The 22,177-nt window shown below is 37.9% G+C and overlaps 1 protein-coding gene across 8 annotated transcripts in view; it reads left to right on the top strand.

The window, feature by feature from the left end:
- large2 (LARGE xylosyl- and glucuronyltransferase 2) overlaps positions 1-9,797 on the top strand; it is a 142,791-nt gene extending 132,994 nt beyond the window's left edge. For all 8 annotated transcript variants that reach the window (XM_065282814.2, XM_073815830.1, XM_065282815.2 and 5 more), the window contains 11 exons: positions 234-357; positions 2,126-2,297; positions 2,377-2,481; positions 2,721-2,833; positions 3,019-3,144; positions 4,001-4,156; positions 6,676-6,839; positions 7,152-7,430; positions 7,523-7,669; positions 7,758-7,953; positions 8,038-9,797. In XM_065282814.2, coding sequence (XP_065138886.1) covers positions 234-357; positions 2,126-2,297; positions 2,377-2,481; positions 2,721-2,833; positions 3,019-3,144; positions 4,001-4,156; positions 6,676-6,839; positions 7,152-7,430; positions 7,523-7,669; positions 7,758-7,953; positions 8,038-8,235 — 1,780 coding nt within the window. In that variant the 3' untranslated portion in view covers positions 8,236-9,797. The remainder of the gene's footprint in view (positions 1-233; positions 358-2,125; positions 2,298-2,376; positions 2,482-2,720; positions 2,834-3,018; positions 3,145-4,000; positions 4,157-6,675; positions 6,840-7,151; positions 7,431-7,522; positions 7,670-7,757; positions 7,954-8,037) is intronic.
- Positions 9,798-22,177: the final 12,380 nt, after the last annotated feature.

The raw sequence follows: 22,177 nt of genomic DNA, 5'->3' as shown, positions 1-22,177 counted from the left end.
GTATGCGATTAATCGCAATTAATATTTTCCCAGCACTAATATTTTCATTTGGTTGTTTACCATTGCATACCCAATTTTATATGAAATAAAAAAATGACATATATGCACATCACTAAAATTTAGCAAACGATATGTAACGTTTGAATTTTAACATAACATGATTGAATACATGCAAAATGCCATAATGAGTAATTTTTGATCATCATAATAAGTTAACAATCTCTGTTTTCTAGGAGGAACCCCCTGCACTTTCATTTCATCACCGACACGGTAGCCAATCAGATCCTCAGCACTCTCTTTCAGTCGTGGATGGTGCCGTCCGTACAAGTCAGCTTCTATGATGCGGATGAACTGAAAGTAAGTCCCTGCCACATAACGTCCTCATGACCCCCCTGCCGTTAAGCACCCGATCTCTGACCCAGACATAATAACTGTGTCACAGAGCATCGCTCTCATTATCCCAGAAGCTCAATGGGAGGACACATGGCTACAGTTTTGAAATAAAACAGGTTTGCAGACTGAAAACCTCTCTGAGCACCAGTGAAATGTGTTTGATGTGCTAATAGATCGTAACAAGGGCCAGAGGTCCTTTCGGGACAGTACGGCACACCGGTGGCGGTGAAATCATTGAGTTTGCTTACACTCCTTTGAAATCAAAAGCTTTCGCTCTCTGAGAGCTCCACAGCAAACACAATTATTCATTTCTGGTCATAAATTTAAAGTGACACTGTGCTTTATTTAAGACTTGGCATGTGAGGACAGCATTTGAATTATTCACAGAATGTTCGTGATTTTTTTCATGCAGCGCACGGTTGAAGCGACGTGCATCCTCTGCACTCATCCAGTGAGACAGCGTTTCAGTTTACTCCAGCACTTGCACACAAACCCAAGGACGCTCGCATGAATGCGTACGCCCACTCGCGCGCACAATAACACAAATATATTCTTTCAAGTCCTCGTGAACCCGCCCTGATTTAAGTTCATCTCTGACTGTCAGCTGTTTGGCTCACAGCCCTCTCTAATCATGCAGATTTTACTGCATCATGAGTCCTCCGCTGTGTACAGAGACCTCTTTGCTCTCTCGAGCATTTGAAAGCTAAGCTGCAGGAAATACAGTCATTTTCAATCAACCCCTCTCTGACAGATATTATTCAACCTGAGTTCAGGTCATTAGGGGTGTACGCTGAAAAGATAAGACACACAATAAGAACTGTGAAGGGTTATATATTGGAAGCAGATGGTTATATAACCACAGAATACGGTTTAGAAGCAAACAAGGAACACAGGGGGAGTGTTTCTGGTTAAGTGAATAGATGTACAGTGTATGGCGTAACAGTGAGGTCCCACTTATTTTTCCATAGGGAAATTGATTTTTGTGGTTAATGTACAAACCTTTCTAGACAGGCCTACTATAAACTTTGAAGTGACGATTCACAAGTGGATCAAAAATACTTTAAAATTGTCCTTTAAAATGCAGTGCCCTGGTTGGATAGTGCAGATTAAGGGGCGGTATTATCCCTTCTGACATCACAGGGGGCACCAAATTCCAATTATCTATTTTTTCACATGCTTGCAGAGAATGGTTTACCAAAACTAAGTTACTGGGTTGATCTTTTACACATTTTGTAGGTTGATACAAACACTAAAAAAATATATTTTATAATGTTTTTTTTTTAATTGTTACCAATTTAAGTAATTTTAAGTTGATCCAACTTTTCACTTTTTACAGTGTATGGGTGCATTCAAATAGTCACAACAAATCCTACTTTTTATTCACATCTGACATTGGCATCGGATATTGCCACTTCCAATTGTGGTTTTAAATCAAATACAATTCCGACATGTGTCTTCCGTGTTATTGCACGAACCACAATGTGCTGATTCAGAGTCAAAAGACAATAAGCACAAAAGGATATGTGTTACAAACAAGTTATACTATTGTTTGAGTTTCATGAATAAAACATGTGCCTAAAATCTGTATGTGTGAGTGACACCCACTTAAGTTGATCCAGTTGAACTTAAGCGGAAATTGTGGCGCTCAGCAACTTTAAAGTCTTGTGGGAGTTTAATGTAATGTTTTTTTCGCCTCTCATCCTCTCTGCCTCTTTCTTCCTCTGTGATGTAGTCGGAAGTGTCATGGATACCAAACAAACACTATTCAGGAATTTATGGCCTGATGAAGCTCACCCTCACCAAAGCTCTGCCATTCAACCTTTCAAAAGTCATCGTCCTCGATACGGACATCACCTTCGCAACTGACATCGCCGAGCTGTGGGCCATCTTCCGCAAGTTCACCGGTAAATCGCATTCGCTCATAAGTCACATTATTCAGCTGGAGAATAAAAAATGTAAAAGTGATGCTGATTGCAATTGCAGAGAAACAGGTGATTGGTCTGGTGGAGAATCAGAGTGATTGGTACCTCGGTAATCTGTGGAAAAACCACAAACCTTGGCCAGCCCTCGGACGGGGCTTTAATACAGGTGAAAAGATTTCATTTTAATTCTGTTTTGTCTCAGAGCATGAAATACTTGACCAACACATTACAGTTTTTGATTGCAAAAAAGGTTAAACACTGAAATGCATTATTATTAGCGCTTCACTGTACAGGTGTATGTGTCACAACGATCAGAGAATCACTAATTCAGACTGCATGGTGCTTATTCATGGATGTGAAAATATAAGCATGAGACTCAACAGGTGTTTTGTTTTTGGACGACAGGTGTGATTTTACTCTACCTTGAGAAACTGCGCAGGATTGGCTGGGAACAGATGTGGAGACTGACAGCGGAGCGGGAACTAATGAGCATGCTGTCAACATCTTTGGCAGACCAGGTCCACACCCCTTATATTATAATATGTGACAAAAGACACTTTCAAAAATATAGTTTTTTAGCTGTTATGAGGTATGAGCTTCAAACAACAGCAGTGGGAGTAATAAGGAAATCTGAGCGAGCAAGGGCTGAATAATGTTGTATAATGCACCGTATTTATTCTGTTATTGTTTTATGTTTGCACAGGATATATTCAATGCATTCATAAAACAAAATCCAGTTCTGGTGCATCAGCTTCCCTGCTTCTGGAATGTACAGTTATCAGACCACACCCGCTCTGAACAGTGCTACACAGAAGTGTCGGATCTGAAGGTGAGCATTTTTGATAAATACAGGTCTGAATAATTTTTTTGTATTTATATACAGTATTGTGCTTTGTTTTTTTTTTTTGACTTATTTAATTTATTTTTCACTCTATTTATTAAGATTTTTGTAAAAATATGTATGCAAAATGCATATTTCTACCAAAATTCTTCAGGCAAAGTCTGTATTTAGTGTTGATCTCTCCAATAAGCACATATCAAACTCTTTCTAATCTAAAGTCCTGAAGTCATTAGGTTAGAATTAGACATTAGGATTTCATTTAAGTGTAAGAGAGCCTGCTATTGCTCAAGTGTAAGAGAAGCTCACACTAACTACTTGACACTTAGCTTTTAATTTTTTATGCAGTTTTTTAAAACTGCAAACAACAAATTATTTCTTATTTCCTCTCATTTAGGCTTTGCTTTAAAGGAACAGTATGTAGAATTGTGGCCAAAACTGGTATTGCAATCACAAAACTTGTGGCTAAAACTGGTACTGCAATCACACAACTGGTGGCCAATACACAAAATGACAACATAAACATCAGTTGAGGGCTGCAACTCCAATTTTTAAATGACAATATCCTGGCCAGACCACTGTTGTCAGTGATATAAGTATTTGAAATGAAAATGATTTCTTAATGTCTAGTGACATATCAGGGCCATTTTATGATTAATTGATATACATTTCTTACATACTGTTCCTTTAATTATTGATGAATTTATTGAGTGTGTCACTACGAAGTGTCTGTAATGTAAATGTTCACCCAATCTTAACATGTATTTCCTGTAAAAAATTATTTTTGTATGCAAATGATGTCTATCAAATTGTTTACGGTTTATTATTTTGTGACTTTCTCCTGCAGGTCATTCACTGGAACTCTCCCAAAAAGCTGCGAGTAAAAAACAAGCATGTGGAATTTTTCCGTAATCTTTACTTAACGTTTCTGGAGTACGACGGGAATCTTCTTCGGCGAGAACTCTTTGGGTGTCCCAACCAGGCCAGCTCAGAGAGCATAGCGGTGAGTTACTGTAAATGTAATTGATTTGAAAACACAGACTAAGAAAAAATTTTTATTTGAGATTTTATGTTAAATAATTTGTACTTGTTTTAATAAAAACACGTTATCTCTGTGGTAAATAAAGGCCGAAGTATGGTCCACATACAGGGTAGAATTTTCACCATCAGAAGAGTGAATGCGTACTGTACGTGGACTGCCTGATTTTTGAAACCCTTTGTACATTGTACACATAGGTCGTGCATGCGCCTACAGGAAAATGTAGTGTGTAGCCGAGGAGATGCATTTCCTTTTTTCGCAATGCGCATGCGTTAAATGTCTGTGTACATGTGCGAGACAAATAAACTTTATTTTATGTCTACGCACAGCCTTGCAAATAAAGACTATACTCTGGGTTTAAGTTAGGGCTGCACGATTCAGAGAAAAAATCTAATTGCGATTTTTCTTATCAAAATTGCGATTCGCGATTTAAAGTGCGATTCATTAGTATATAATAAAAGAGCTACATCCATGTTTGTTGTGGTGGTTTTAATAGCACCAAAGAAAGATGCTGTGCTACTGTTTATTTAAAACCTCTTAAACATTGTACCAAGTTCTCTGCAGGACTTTGCTCTTTTGCAGACAAACTTTTTTTTTATCTAAGAACATTAAAATACACTTTAACAAAAATGTACTGAAAGTTTTATTTAAAATAACATATAGGCCAATGTATTTTAGCTGTCACTAAAACAATGCTTCTGACAAGCAAATGTTTAGTTTTTTCTTTTAATCATAAGACTATACTCATCTTGTTTTACTTCTCAGGCATCTGTAATAAATGTAAATATATTAGTTATTAGAATCTATGATTTAACATAAGCAAAAAATACAAATAAAACACTGCACAGTCCTCACTGTATGATTTTAAATGTGGAGCTGCAGAAGCTTGTTCAGTTAAGAGTAAGGAGTGATTTTAATTTTTGGTGTGTAATAAACATTTCTGACACAGAAAGCACCAGGTTACTGTCACTTTAAGACACAAGACAGCTTTAAAACTGCTCTGCTTCAATATACTGATAAACATCCAGCTGTTTATGTCCACTTAGACGAGAAAGAAAACTTAAGTTTAGTGATCATGCGTGTGCTGACTGCTCTCTGTGTGCGCGCTTCATGAACCCTCGTGCCTGTAAATATTCAAAGCGGTGCAGATGTGCGCGTGCAAGAAAGTATAATGTACCTCTTTCGTCTGCTGTGTTCTGGGCTTTAATGAAAGCTCCTTATAGTCTGATGAGGCGCCTGTCATTGTTTGCGATGCATGACGAGAAACGGACGTATATAAACCTTTCTTTAAGTCCAACATTACACAAAAGGGAAATGTTCTCGCGCATTTCTGTCCTTTCATTTGCCGGTTAATGAGTTATAATGGGTTTTAAAAATGACTGAATCCAAAATCTGACAACTTCATGACATTCCGCGTTGTGCAGTTAATTCCATTTGTATGCATTTCGCGATTCCGTCCGTGTTTTCCGCATCGCGGAAATCATATGGCCGTACACTTTGTTGAGGAGTTGAACTGCTGCTCGCTCATGTTTTCCAAATGACGTTATCTGACGTGTAGTCAGCACCTCAGTGTTAATGCACTCTATTGGTTTAAACTGCATCAAATGTAAGATGCGCATGAAGCGAACTGTCAAAAACTGCGTACTAGATGATTGTTATATTTGATAGTTTTGAATCGAAATAATCGCATCTCTTGCGATTCAAAAATCGCATCCATTCACATCGCGATTTCGGTTTAAAAAACGATTAATCGTGCAGCCCTAGTTTAAGTGCACCTAAAAATACCAAATGATTGGTTTTGATAAGGTTGCCTAAGAAACTAAGGGCGCACTTACAATATCCAAACCAAAACAATGCCCCAGCGTGATTGTCCCCCCTTCCTACTCCCCCAGAAGCAGGCACTCACACGGTACTTTTATCAATCCAAGCCCAGGCACGCTTTCGTCATTAGGATGCGATTGTTTTGAACAAAGATGACACACAGCCCTCTCATCATATTGCGTAGTTGGTCTGTCCCGTGTGCAGCTCAGACAATTACTTAACTCTGCTGCGCGCATCAGGAGGTTTTTACGAAGGCAGATGAAGGTAAATGGTAATGCAATTGACGTCTCTCATTTTGAAATCGCCTTGGCGCAATTTGCAATGACATTGCACGTTCCGCACCTGAGCCCAAGTAAACCGCACTCGAGCCCACCACAAGCCGGCCAGGGCACGATTAACCAAACCTGTTTGTTTGGATAGTGTGAGTGTGCCCTAAATAAACTACAAATCTACAATACTAATAAGTTCTAAAATAAATATTAAAAGGTAAAATATATATATGTTTATGCAATGATACCCATGTCTACTGACATCTTGTCCTTGGATTTATGGTGGAAACATACAAAATCTCAAAATCCAGAAGGACAGCACAACCAGAGCCTGCAAAATGTGGCTCAGCACAACTGAATCAACGTGTCATGATTCTTTATCATGATTTACAGCTTCAGCAGGCACTGGAGGAGTTAGATGAGGATGACCAATGTTATGACTTCCGGAGGGAGCGAATCATGTTGCACAGGGTTCACCTGTACTTCCTGCAGTATGAATATACACCTACAGATGATGGCACGGACGTCACACTGGTCGCACAGCTCTCTATGGACAGGTAAGGATGACTGACCGTCTGTCTGAATGACACTGCAGATCTGCAGTCACTGCTTATGCCAATGCAATTTAATTACAGAACTGTCACATCTAATGCTGGGATTAATGGCCCCTTTGCAGCACTGTGATTGAAATGAGCAGCAATTATTACAAGAACTGCAAGTTCTTCTAAACAAGCTCAGAATGTAATGTAAAATTAATAACGATGGATGGACGGACAGATTTAAAACCATTTGTTACTATGCCAGGTTTAAAACCTCCTAGGAATCAAAAGGCATCAATTTCACCAGGGACACTTTCTGCTTGTTTATAGACTGCAGATGCTGGAGGCCATCTGTAAACACTGGGAGGGTCCAATTAGTTTGGCCCTGTACATGTCTGATGCCGAAGCCCAGCAGTTTCTGCGCTATGCTCAGGCATCTGAAGTGCTCAAGAACCGCAAGAATGTGGGTTATCATATCGTTTATAAGGAGGGGCAGTTCTACCCTGTCAATCTGGTACGCAATGTGGCACTCCGCAATGCCAACACGCCCTACGTCTTTTTGACCGATGTAGACTTTCTTCCCATGTACGGACTCTACGATTACCTCAGGTCAGTCACAGCTAAATTGTCTGAATTGTTTTGATCTGTGTAATTGGTAGGGTTTTCTAATAATTTCTAAATGTTTTATCCTTTATGTGTAGAAAAAGTATTGTCCAACTGGACATGGCCAATACCAAGAAGGCCCTGGTCGTACCTGCATTTGAGACGTTGAGATACCGCCTTTCCTTCCCCAAATCTAAGGCTGAGCTGCTGTCAATGTTGGACATGGGGACTCTCTATACCTTCAGGTAAAGCAGATATCCAAAATAATCAACATTGCTAAATATTCATGCATATGATGTTTCATGAATAAGGTCAATATTTTTTTAAATACAGGTATCATGTATGGACGAAGGGTCATGCCCCAACCAATTATGCCAAATGGAGGACAGCCACAACTCCATACAAGGTGGAATGGGAGGGAGATTTTGAACCCTACGTTGTTGTACGACGAGACTGTCCTGAGTATGATCAGAGATTTGTAGGCTTTGGCTGGAACAAAGTATCTCATATCATGGAGCTTGACGCTCAGGTGAGCTTACTTAGACACTTTTAGGCCTGAATGTTTAGCTTGTTCCCCCTTTATACTAAATCCAACCAAAATTTTTCTTTGCAGGAGTATGATCTCATTGTCTTACCAAATGCCTTCATGATCCACATGCCCCATGCACCAAGCTTTGATATATCGAAGTTCCGATCCAGTCCAAGTTATCGTTACTGCTTGACAACCCTAAAGGACGAATTCCATCAAGACCTTTCTCGAAAGTATGGTTCTGCTGCTCTCAAGTACCTCACAGCACAGAGGAACATCTGAAACCTGTTTCAAATGTACTTTAGCAAACAGGAGAATGGCTTGACTTAGCCTTTTTAAGCTTAGAGGCCAACATGCTGCTCTGGTACAGGTGTAGGTGTCTAAGGAACAAGCTGTCCTGCTACAAACCCATGTCTCTACTGAGTACAGACTATAAAATCTGAGCTTTAATTATTGTTTGTTATAGAAATTCATACAGCAGCAAACTGTGAAAACCAATGACATCAGCAGCACACCCTTCTCAGAATGGATTATGCCAAACGGGGTGATGAAAACCTGACCAAACCTTTTAACCGTTTCAGCACAACGTAACAAAGGACATCAGTATGCATTTGTGGAACGTTGTGATGAGTCAGTTGCTCTACAGCCTGAAGACAACGGTCATGATCAAGACCTTTTTTTGACAATCAGGGCTTTTTCTTTACTACAGATCTATGGCTAGTGGTCCATGCTGCTACACAGCTTTGAACCTGACTAAAACCATCCTATGGAATATCAAAAGAGTGGAAATTAACTTGAAATAAATGAGCTTTCCAAATATTCTTCTGCTGGACTGAAGTGTGGGAAGGGCAACAAGACAAAGGAACATTTAAGCCTTATAATTTCCTTGATATTTAAAATATTTAAAATATTTTTCTTTGTTTTTAATGAAGATGAAAAAAGTGACTGATTTACAGCCTATGTATGTTTTACATTATGAAAAAAAACACATTATTTTTTGATTTAGAGACACTTGTGGACGTTGAATGCTTGATAGATCTACAGAAAGTATTTGTGTGTTGTCCTGGGGTTCTGAATGTTAGAAAGACATTTCTGTTAAGAATGATCAGTCTTCTGGTTATGTATAAGTGCTGCATTTATAATTGTCACATGAAAACGGCGCATATTATAAGATGCTTGACATCCCGAATCATAGCATATGCCACTTTCTTATCCTGAACCTACACCCCCAACTTCGTTGGGAAACTTCTTTTGCTTTACAGATTTGCACTTTGTACTTTTACAGAAAACTAACAATATCAATATAAGCATATAATTCTGTGTACATTGACATGGAGATCCACACGAGGGACCATAAGGAAATGCGGCACCTGTTTCAGATATTTTCTCAAGGACTCAATAACTGTTGTCAGTTATATAATACACTTCTGTTAGGATCAAACCTATGTCATATTCTGGTCAGCCTCCAATTGGATAGGATGAATATGAAAAAAATTACAACCTGGAGCTACAGTAATGTGAAAGCTTGTATCAGTCTTTGTACCAATCACTGTCACAATGTAATTCCCAGTATATCCCATCTAAGTAACTCTTCTCTGGGTCATATTGAGTTCACCCTTCTTTCGCCATCCATGCCCTGGCACTCCATCAGACTGTGCAGATTTACGGTAAATACCCGTGCCTTTGCTGTGTTGCGAAAACTGGATATTGATTGTACTACTGTACGCATCAGCGGGGCCTGCGAGTATACAGGTACTCTATTTATTATTGTTGACTTAAATCAATCATATTTTTCTATGTAGGGGACAAAAGTGCTTTAAATAAATTTTCCCTGTTTCTATAAATTGTCAAAGTTCTAGTTTATTTTGCAAAAGTGGATGAGTCAGGACTTGCTCGGTGCTTTTCACTGAATGTTCCAGTTTGTTGAAGTTTGATTTAAGCACCAGTGATGATTCATAGTTAAAGTCCCCATGAAATCAAAAGTTTTTTATTATGAATATTTCAGCATTTTAAATCTTGTAAAATATTTTCAGAGAATTGTTTCTAAACACATTATAAATGTTACAAATGTATTGTTGAAACACATTTTAAAGATTGTGAAAAAGTTTTGCCACATTTCTGTTCAGGATTATTTGGGCGGGGCTTAAACGGTTGCCTGGAGCACAGAACATGGCGCCGCCATTACGGGGACACACCCCCAGTGTTTGAGAGCAGAGAATCCTGCCTAGTTTTTCCAAGATTTTAATAACTTATTTTATTTACTTGGCGTGTTTTTATCATCTCAATTTGGCTGGGTGTTTAATAACACATTTTTCTGTGGTGTGACAAACTAATTAATTTATTTTTGGACTTTACACAGACTTAAAACGTACAGTCTCTCTCTTCTGCCTGTACAGATAAACAATTTTTATGACATCATTCTGCACTCAGCTTCTCATCAGATTCCAGGCTGCAAGGTAAACTAAACACCATTGGCTATTTTAAAAGGAGTATGGGTTGCTCAACATGTCCCGCCCTAACTTCCTGTTTGAATGGAATTATGCAACACACTAAACAAAGCTGCATGTTTCAATGCAGTTCAGTGGGTCTTTAACAGTATTGTTCTGCGTGAGATAAGAGATGCTCAGGGCAAATATTAAAACAATGTAAAGTTTCTTTGTTTTGCAAACCATTCTAGTAAACTCAGGGATCAAGGTCCAATCCATAATCTGTTAATGCTTTTTGCAGTTCCTCTGCTGTTAATGTGGAGAGCATGACCTAAGCAAATATATCTGTTAGTAGAAAGTTTGATCAGTAAACTTTGTGCTTTCTAAATGACCTACAGTAAGAAGACCTACTTTAGCATTTATGTGTCCCATGTGGCAAAGGGTTCTCAATTCACAATATAGGGTAACAGGATGCTTTAGAACACTGAGTGCAAATGCGCACTGGATATGAATGTATATCCAAAATCAATAAAACAAAAACCTACAAATGAATCAGCGAAGCAAAAGGTCTTTAAGTTCAACACCAGCATGTATACATAGAGTTTCTGATAGAATAAGCGGTCAAGTTTCAATGCATCCTCCTAGATAAGATCCTGCTCCTGAGGTTGATCTATTGTTCTCCGGCCACACAGTTAATTCCAGCAGTTGGAGGAGAGATGTAACCAGAGCCTTGAGTGTTAGTGGACGGTTATTTCCTGCACCGTGTGGGCTAATGCATGTGTAATTGCCCGTAGTGGCCCTTCATAACATCATGAATCAGAATCTATTGCACAGGAAAAGAGTTTGAAGCAGCGTTCTCAGCATTCATTCACTCAGCCAAGCAGCACATTACAGGAAAGGGCATGCAGGGAACTCTTCTCACAGTGTGAGCGCTGCAGATCAGAGTGTCTCAGCAACACAATCTAGAAAATGGACTTGCATCAGAAAACATGCACACGCTTGAATAATTCAAAAACAGACAGTGGCAAGTAATAGCTGTTTCTTGCTGAATCCGAGGCAGCGGTCTCATTTGACTCTCGCTTCTGTCTTTAACAATTACTGTACATGCTTTTTAGTCTCAGCATCTAATGGCATGACTATAGACCGCCCACAGTCCATACTCTCATACATAATGCACATAAAAGTGAAAAGCACTTTTTCGATGAGTTTGTAAGAAGTGCAATTCTCAATAATTTTCTTAAAAACATTTGAAATTTTCTTAAGAATGAAATGACAGGCTTTGACATTGATTAGATATGCCTGCTCTTGATTAACTCTCTACCATTGAAGAGTTAACTCGTCAATTAAGAGAAAATGCTTCCCTGCCAATGACAAGTTTTTCCGGCAATCCATGTTTCCGCTATTATCCACTAGGTGCCGCTTTACCCAACTTATAAAACACGTAAACAACCCTTTTGGTAAAACAGTAAGAACATTGTGTCATTTTTTGGATAATCGCACTGAATCTGATCTCTATCAAAAGTCCTTCACAAAAATGCAATTATCTTAGATTTTTGCTGAGGGGCAACCTTCCGATCTCTCTAATGAAGCCAATACGGAAGTGATTTAAACTGCAATTCATCAACTGGCCGCTAGAGGCTGGCTCCAAAAGGGAGTCAATTCCTATAGACCTTCGTGTTAAAATGGCCAACTTTACAGTAGAAAATAATATGTTTACAGCCTGGTACAAAAAGTGATTTTGGTCTGTATAGCAAATTTTGCCCTTCGTGACAACTGTGAGGGGGTGTATTTTTTGTAACTCATCCGTTTAAATTATATTAAGCCTTAAACTTCTGCATAATTAAGGGTGTGGCCACTTGAGTGACGGTTGAATTGCCACTGCCGTCACTGAAATCGACCTAGGCGGGCGTGGTTTCAGCAACCAGTCACCTCAGCTTCACCCACTTCCCACCTATTTACCCATGTTTGGTGCACGGTGACGAGCTGCCAAGATGGTATTGGCAGAAACCGCCTACTTTAAGCTTCAAAAACGATCTTCAGAAACCAATGGGTGTAGTCACAGACACTACGTCCATCTTTTTTACAGTCTATGATTTTTGCTAAAAATTGTGTATTTTTGGGGAAACTTTCCCATATTTGAGAGGTGATAAAAAGAGAACTAATAAAGGTAGGGTGAAAGTTTTGTTTTTGTTTGTAAGCAGAGGGTCTGTTCTTATTTATTTATTTATTTAAAGAAGAACATTTTCTGGAAGACATTACACTTTTGTGAAAATTATAAAAAATGCTGGCACTGGCTGGCAACTTTTTTTAAATGCTGGCGGGGAAAGAGTTAAACAACTCATCTGTCCAATAACCTTTCTTGAAGCACATCACGATCATAAAACCCGTATTTCTGAATGGCCCGGGGGGGGGGGGGGGGTATTAAGCATATTTGATGAATGTATAGTACGTGTCAAGAGCATTCGATTAAAATCATTATCTCATTCTTGACAAAGGTGGTGTATAGAGGCTTTTGCATCTGAATCCTGTAAATAAACTAATCTGCAAAAAATTTGACAAATTCAATAAGGAGAAAGAAAGCTCGTAGCTAGTATAATTGCAATAATATTATTTGTGAGTATTTGTGACCCCCTCCAATGATTAAAGTCATTTTGATCCAAAATAAATGTAAAAAGAATTCAGTTTTCTAATCATTCTAATAATTTCTAAAGAGTAAATAATGGTAAAGTAATGCAGCTACACTTGATCATTATTATATCAATATAAAAATTCCTCATTTCTAAACATGATACATGTCAAACAAATCTGCTGATAAAATCATACTTATCACGATTTAAGATAGATGTGAAGTTATTGTAACCTTAAAAGTATTGATTGTTTTATTTTCCCCGACGTGACGTATATCCAAATGAAATCAAACAAAGGTAGGGCTGGACTTAAATTCATCCATCGAGAATTTATTGGATCGTCAGAAGTTGGGTCATGTTGCTATTTGTTAATCACTAAAACTTTTCCCGAACCTGCCCACCTGCCATACCATATGAATGGAAGTTTAATGCTGCGTTTACACCAGCTGCGGTTTAGGCGGCAAGCGCGGGTGATTTACATGTTAAGTCAATACAAAGACGCGATTACATGCGTATTATTATCCTGCAGCGCTGAATTGAGCGTTGTCGCTGGAAAACGCACGAAGTGAAAAATCTGAACTTCTGCGGATTTCCTCACTGCATTAACCAATCAGGACCTTGCTGTAGTAGTGACGTGATAACAGGAAGCGAGCGGAGTGGCGGAGTCTCCGCGGAGTCGCAGAAGCCCCTCCCATGATGTGGATTTCCGCGTGAATTTCTGGAATGACTAGAATTTCATGCACAGCTTTCACGTGTGGCTGAAGCGAGTGAACTCAAATGTTCAAGCATCCAACTACACGCGGATAACGCATTTTTGCCGCCCCTACCGCGGCTGGTGTAAACGCAACATAAGAGAGATTATCTCGAGGAGGAAGATTTGCACCTTTAATTAATGATTATGAGAGCATTCTTTTTTTTAATAATGTAGCTCACAGATATATAATTTGTAGAAAAAAACAATATAAAAAAAAATTTGACTACAGGGAGACTTTAACATCAAAAACTAAAAATAAGAACTTTCTTAAGAAGTTTAATTCATTATAAAATATTTGAAATGTTTTCTTAAATTTGAATTTAATAAAAAAGTGGGAGTTTTCTTAAGAATATTTTGTGAATCTGACTGCTTTACAAAACTTTTAAAAATAAGAGACACAGGGTTTTTACCAGTCTGCCAAAAAATTGTATTTACAAGGTATTCAATTGATAAAAGGACAATTTAAAAAAACAAGTCACTTTTTTACCCATAAATGCTTTCCTCATATGTTTAGACAATATAGTTTGTTTGAGGGACCTATTTAACTACTCCAAGTTAACGACACTCTAAAAATGCTGGGTTATTTTTAATAAAAGTGGACAAACTCAGCCATTATAAATAACAGCAATAATCAGTAACTATTTTACTTTTCACTGCCAGGCTATTACTGTTTTAATAAATTTTAAACAAACAGTAAATGTCACAGTGGCTTCTCACTTTACATAGTTTTCCTGACTAAGTGGGCGTTCTTGGCCAGAATAAGCAGCAATGTGGAGGAGAAGTTATGCTACAGTTAAATAGCTGAATAAGCAAGAAGATGTACTTTCAAAAGTCTCTCGTGCATAACAATGAAATAACCAGGCTTTTCATTAAAACTGAGTTGCGTGTCACAATGGCAATGATCTGATTTCATAAAAGAGATATATTAAGAAATTGTTGCTTACTTTCCTGATTCATAATTGACAGACCGAGCATGCAATTTCTCATTAGTAACTGCTGCAACATCATTTCCCCTTCATAATGAAATTTACATTTCTATGGGAATTTTTGCTTAATGAATCCAGAGAACATCTATATGGAGAAATTTTTGGATTTAATACAATCGATCAAAATGGACAGAGATAATATTAGAGAAAAAACATAGATGGAGGTTTCTCAGTAATGGTGTCAACAGCTGAAGTGATGACCTTATGATGTAGGATCACAGAGGAAATAATTCCTTCAGAAAGTTTCTCACAGATCGATGCCAATTGCCCATTGTACCTTTTATTGTCTGTTAACCCGGTGACAGAAGTCAAAACAGTCCATTTATCTTTAGTTCAACTCTGCATTTGCAGGAAGAGGCCAAATATCTCTTCATATCAGCAGTGGCTATCGGATATTGAACTTCTCATCATATCCTTATATCATATCAGACTGCTCAATATCACTTCTTGTGAATGTGCAGCAGAGGGCCATCATTTATACTATTGTTTCTGAATCACTTCAATACAGACACTAAATATCGTGTATCTTGTAGACGCATATTGACCTTAATCTTTTCAGCTAATCCCTAGCTGAAAATATCAGGTCAATATGCTTGTAAAGTGTATTTCTTTACTGATGTTCAGTTGTGATTTTTTTAGCATGACATTTCTGTTGGTAAAACTGTGACTGTGTGTGTGTATGTGTCATACAGCCTAAGGGATTACCCAATACTGACAATACTGAGACAATCTCAAAGTTCTTTGACTTTTAAAAGATTTCCCCCCTGGAAGCCGGTTTGAGTGAAACTAGGGACAGATGTTCAAACAGCAGTTGTGAGGTGTTTCTGGGATCTATGGTAAATCCCAAGATAACACGCTAATTACATGAAGTCCCACATGGAAGTTGCCAAAATTCATTGTAATGTTAAAAGGATAGCTCACTTAAAAATGTAATTCTGTCATCATTTACATTCATGTTGTCCTTTCATAATTCTGTTGAACACAAAAGAAAATATTTTGATAAATTATGGTAACCACATAGTTGACAGTATTGACTTCCATAATATTTGTTTGTCCTATTATGGAAGTCAATAGGTACTTGAAGCTGTTGTTTTTTATTCTTAGCGGAAGTCTACCGGATGTTTGGGCCACAAAGCCCAAAAAGAATTGAATAGAATATTTTTTTTTACACAACAACCAAAATGGGTGCAGTCGTAGGTGCAAATTGTTAAGTGTTTGTACTAATTGCACCTTACGACTGCACCCATTTTCCTTTACACACTTTTTTTGGTTATTTTATGTTGTTTGGTCATGATTCTGAGGACCCCCATGAAAACGAGATGTTGGATCTCATGGGGTTGATCCTCTAATAAATGTCAATAAATAAATAAATCAATCAATTTAAGGGGTGTCAAACATTCGGCCCACGTGCCAAACATGGCCCACAATTGTTCAATCCGGTCACCATGATGATTTATTATTAAATATTAAATACCTATTTAAAAAATCCTTTCAGGAGGGACGAGGCAGTCGCGTGTGTCCAGTTTAAATAGGAGATGTGGAAAGCAGCAGAATATGAACAGTTTCACAGGCAAAGCATAGATGGACCTCAAGGTCTTGGGTCTTGCACCCAAACATTCAGCTGTTTCTGTGGGCATGGCTCTTTGCGGCAGATGCTGAGAAAAATGGCAGCCATGTATGTAATGGCCATGAATCAGTTTCTGCCTTAAAGGGGAGATTTCATAAGACTTTTTTATAATGTTAAATAAATCTTTGGTGTCCCCAGAGTACATATGTGAAGTTTTAGCCCAAAATACAATATAGGTAATTTGTAGGTGTGAGCAAAATTTTTTCATTTTGGGTGTCCTTTAAAATGCAAATGAGCTGATCTCTGTACTAAATGGCAGCGCAGTGGTTGGATAGTGTAGATAAAGGGGCGGTAATATCCCCTTCTGACATCACAAGAGCAGCCAAATTTCAATGACCTATTTTTTCACATGCTTGCAGAGAATGGTTTACCAAAACTAAGTTACTGGGTTGATCTTTTTCATATTTTCTAGGTTGATTGAAGCACTGGGCACCCAATTATAGCACTTAAACATGGAAAAAGTCATTTTGTCATGACATGTCCCATTAACTCTTTTTCCGACAGTGTTTTTTTTTTTTTTAAAGTTGCCAGGTATAACCAGACTTTTTAATGATATTCACAAAAGTTTAATGTGTTCCAGAAAATGTTCTTCTTTAACTATGTAAACATACAATATATCAAATAAATGAACAGACCCTCTGCTTTCAAAAAAGAAAAAAAATGTTTTATCCTGTCTTCATTTGCTCTCTTTTTATCACCTCTCAAATATGGGTAGGTTTTTTCAAAAATACCAAATTTTGAGCAAAAAGCTGAGATAACTGAGTTTTTGTGAAGGACTTTTGATAGAGATCAGATGCAGAGCACTGATCAAAACCTACACGGAGTTCTAACTGTTAGCCCTTATTGGATGCTTCAGTGTTTTATAAGTTGGGTAAGAGCGCCACCTGGTGGATAATAGCATAAATACGGATGAACGGAAAAACTCGTCATTGGCAGGGAAGCGTTTTTTTTCCGGCAGGGATGTAGCAGTAGCAGTGCTTCACCTTTTGAGAATACACTTCCCAGTATGCATACGGTAAAAAGATGGCTGTGTCTCATATGACGTTGCTATTTGTACACGCTGTGACTATACACATCACAACACATAAATTGAAAAATGTTGGCATTATTTTGTCACTTATTGGGAGCAGTATGCTAGCTTGAGCATCAGGCAGAGCTACGAGACGCACAGAGATAAAAAGGGTATGGACTTAACTACTCTGGGGGACGGTGAATAAGCTAAAGTCCCCAAAAGTCACCAAGTTCCTTTAAATGCCAAGGCTGGTCGGGACTTACTTACACACAAACGTCTAAAAATGAGAGTAGCAACTGCCACAAAACTGGTGATATTGCTCCGGTTTTAAAAGCACCATTTTAAAGCATGATGCCTGTGTTTTATGACTTCAAATTGTACTAGGTACTGCAATACTTTACAAATCTAGCACAATTTTTATTAAATGACTGTTCTCATTACAAATATATTCAAAATAAAAAAATGAATTATAATTCTGTTAAGGTTCCATACAGAGAAAGTTAAATGAAGGCTTTTCATCTTAAGACCGTGGGGTTTTACAGATGAAAATTTGTGTTATTATACAGTACGAGTATGTGAATGTTTCTGAGGACTCATGAAAGTTAGTTTTCACAGAGCCGTGTGTTTTTCTAGTTTTATTGCTTATTATTTTGAAGTTTGTTTAGTTAATATTAACACAATTATTAGCACACTGATGTTTAAAAAAGTTATCCTCATATGAGGACGTTATTTATCATCCGGCTCTCAACCTTAATGAGCTTTAATGACACCCCTGCTATAGACTATGTACAATTGTGTAAGGAACATCTATTATGAGCATCTGCTGTGTACATCTATAACTGTGCAAAACTGACTTGTGCAAAAACAACAGTACATTACAGTAAATAATTACAATAACAGCAGTAACCTTGAAGATGTGCAAAATGAGATGAGGCTACTTGAAAATAACAGCAGTAGTAACACTATGAAATGCAATGATAGCAATAGTAGCAGCACAACACAAACATTTGAAGTACAAACCATATGTGAGGCTGCATTTATTGCAGTGTTAAATGTTTGTTTAAATCACTACATTTTTGTGGGAGCAAAAGAATAACAGTAGCCTAAACTTGTTTTAGAACGACTATTATTTGGAAAGGTTTCATGGTTTTAAGAACATTTATGTTCAATTAAGTTAATTCAACTTAAAATATTAGTTAATGTTGTTTCAACCAATTTGTTTTAAGGCAACCAGGTAACTTAAATCAATGCATGACCATTAAGTGAGAAAGAGAAAAAAAATGAAGGATGAACTGGAGAAAAAAGAGAAATCAACGCAGAAGGAAAAAACATCTCAGTGGAATAACTTGTGTCCCCAGGAAAACATGGACAGAGTTCTGTTATAAATCTCATTGGCTCTTTATACCCGGCGAGCTCTGAATGAAGACGTGTGATGTAACATACTGCTCTCTGCAGTTCTGCCTCTCCTGAGGGCATGAAGCCACTGTCAGAGTAAACTTCTCATTTCCAACCTCTGCTGAATGATGTTGGGCTTTCCTCTGCTGGACAAAGGTATACGCAGTAGGGTGACAGACAGATGAAAGCAATCATGCTTTGAAATCAACCATGAAATCCAAATAGGAATATTGTGGCCTTTAGTCTTTGAGCATCTTTATGCTAGTGTTCACCTAAAAATGTCAACATTTACTTTAAATGCAGAAAAATTGCATTTAAAATGTATTGTTTTTTTCTATTCCGAGAAAATATATCATGAATATTGATAACTAATCTTGCACTTAAGGGCACATACCTATTTATTCCAATGAACTACTCAGGGTGAGAAATCCCTTTTACTGTAATATTGCCTGCCACCTATAATAGCAAGAAGCAAAAACAAACAGTGCTAAATAGCACTAAAAGTGGTTCACTGGCTCGTAAGCATATAGGAGAACCATTTTAAGTGTGGAACCATATTGTGCTTTATAGAACCATATCTGGTGCTACAGTGGTGCTATATCACCTCGCATGGTTCTTCAGGGGTGCTTTATAGGTTCTATAGCACTAAAAATTGGTTCCCCTATAATTACGAGCCTTTAGTGCTATTTAGCATATTTTTTAGAATGGCTATTAGATATTTAATAAAAAAATGGTAAACCCTTCAACATAAACAACAACACATCTGCTACGCTCAACCTGATTTTGCCAAGTGGTTCACGTCCTCAGGGTAACATAACCATACCTGTCAACCCTCTGGTTTTTGCCGGGATTCTCCCGTCTTTTACCATTCTTGCCTGCATTTAAATAACTTCACCCATATTTTTTGTCTATCTATAAAAAAATTCACTGGCCATATTTGATGTTTCCTACACTCACCTCCAGTAAAGCAGGCAATCGTATCTGTAACATATCACTCAAACAATACCCGCCAATGAAACAAGAAGAAGAAAAGCTTTATGAGGATATGTAGAGGATGGCCCTGTCCCAAATAGCACACTCCGGACATGTGGACTTCCTCAGAGTCCACACTTTGATGACATCATGTAGTGCAGACCTTAGGGACCCTTGATGCGAGTCCACGAGGGTGCACCGGAGTCGTATTTTGGGACAGACTCGAGGGTCACGCCGGAAATAGGAGTAGAAGTTGCCCATCAATTTAAGCCCATCGCAATTTAAGAACAAGAGATTTGGGACAGGGCCAATGACAATCCGCGCGTGCAAATCTACAACCGCGCATTTAGCACGCACGTCCGCCCGCGAGCATACACAAATTCACACATTTGGATGTGTTTTTTGTAACTTTGCGTGTAGGGAAACACTGCTGTTTGTGCTTTAATGCTTTAATGCTTTAATACTTAACTCAGAAGGTGTTAAGGAATGCAACATCTGCAACGTGTATAACAAGTCACTTTTTGCAAATTAAACCTAAACTCAACCCCAACCATAACCATAAGTGAACCCTAAAATCAGAGATGAGTGAAAAACAATGGTTTAAAAGCAGCTAGTCCTGGGTTGTAAGCTTAAACAAACAGTAAACTTATTTCTGAAAGCTGATTGGTTTATTAAAATGTTGTCCCAGTGTCAACATAATGTTGCCCTGAGGACATCAACCACTTGGCAAAATCAGGAGGGCTGTAATGGATAGTTAAAGGCGATGCTATCAACCACTTTTTTACTTCCATCTGGCCAGTTTGACTTCTGGCATAAATTTGCATATTTTATCTGGCAAGGAACTTAGATATGAAGAATGTTGTGAAGGGCCACAATAATATATCCCCCCCCCCCCCCCCCCCAAAAAAAATATAATGTAAAGGCAAGTGTTTCTTAAACAGACATCACAAAATGCAGCTTTGCCAGACCTAAAATGCCTCAAACGTTATGCAAGAATGCACGCAATGTTGAGTGAAATAAAAGCTGACTATTTACACAGTCTATATAAAGTAAATGCATTACTTGACCACATGGAAAATAGAAATTAAACTCCTAAATCTTCTATTTATTTTTTATATTTTCTTTAAATTTGAGTTGAACATGAAATAACGTAGCCAATAAGCACAACATTATTAAACATTTCTAAACAAAAACATGTATTTAAATGATATAAACTGCAATAAGAGCTACTAAAAACATAGCACTACTATAAGTCAATAAGCCATAATAGTACTGTAATTACAGTATTTCAATAAAACTGCTTGAATGCACGTGTAATCTTTTGAATAAAGTAGATCTTAATGAAGAGAAATAATCAAAAGATGAACTTACTTAACCTGTTTAGCATTACCTGTAAAAAGCTGTTAAAATTATTATACATATAGTCATACATTTCATACATAGATTTTAAATGAAATATTGTTATACATCATTTAAGTAAGTACAGAATATAGTACTGCATGTACTTCGTAAGTACTGTACCTGTAATTAAATAACTTAAAAATAAAGACTAATTCCATTTTTCTATTGTCATAGGACAAGTTATTTAATAACAGTAATTAGTTACATAGTTATCTATTACATCTATCTAAGTGTGTACCACTTGCAAAGTGCAATGCGCATTCATATTGCATACAGCATGTTCCTGGTCTCCAATTGATGTCCCCTTATGACCACCATGCTTCCTGTTCTGTTTTAAAAGCAGCGTGCACAGTCACTAATGAAAAGAAATAGTTTGGCTAGAGAACGATCGCTTCCACATATCCTCTGAGATCCATGCGTCTACCTTCTCCGAAAATCTTTTCCTGTTATGCCACAGGCCAAAACAACCCTGTGTCGCAGAGTCTTCTCAACAGGAGCATCACAGTTCTTACCTTAAAAGTGCAGTAATTTATGTGTCTTGTGAATAGCAGTACTGCAAGATGCTTGCAAAGTAGATATCTGTCAGAAACAGCAGTAGATACAATAAGAGAGTGGGGGCTTTTAATCGGTCTTTAGATGCGCCTGTGCGCCGCGAGAGGTCGGCTGATGCGAGAGATGAGATCATTACTATAATTAAACCCTCTGTGGCGTTTATCAAACAGCTTATTTGATTTGACGTTGTGAGATGAGGCGTTATGGGAGGACCAGCTTTTTTGATCAGACTGGCGCGCTCACTGCCAGCTGGAAGTAAATACTTTCTCTTCTAATGAAATTTTCCTGAGCGACAGACATCAGTTATCTGCGAAATGAAAAATGTGTCAACGGCTCACCCAGAGAGTAAAGTGCATAAAGTTGCAAACATGCACAAGGCAAAGCATGCATGGATACACACTAGGTAGGTTTACATGCAACCAAATAATCAGTTTGTAATCGTGTTGATGGCTCAATTGTAGGGATGCACCGA

The sequence above is a fragment of the Paramisgurnus dabryanus genome, chromosome 9 (assembly GCF_030506205.2).
Source record: "Paramisgurnus dabryanus chromosome 9, PD_genome_1.1, whole genome shotgun sequence".
Lineage (NCBI taxonomy): Eukaryota > Metazoa > Chordata > Actinopteri > Cypriniformes > Cobitidae > Paramisgurnus > Paramisgurnus dabryanus.
The sequence above is the reverse complement of the archived record's forward strand: the minus strand, read 5'-3'. Positions and strand labels throughout refer to the sequence as shown.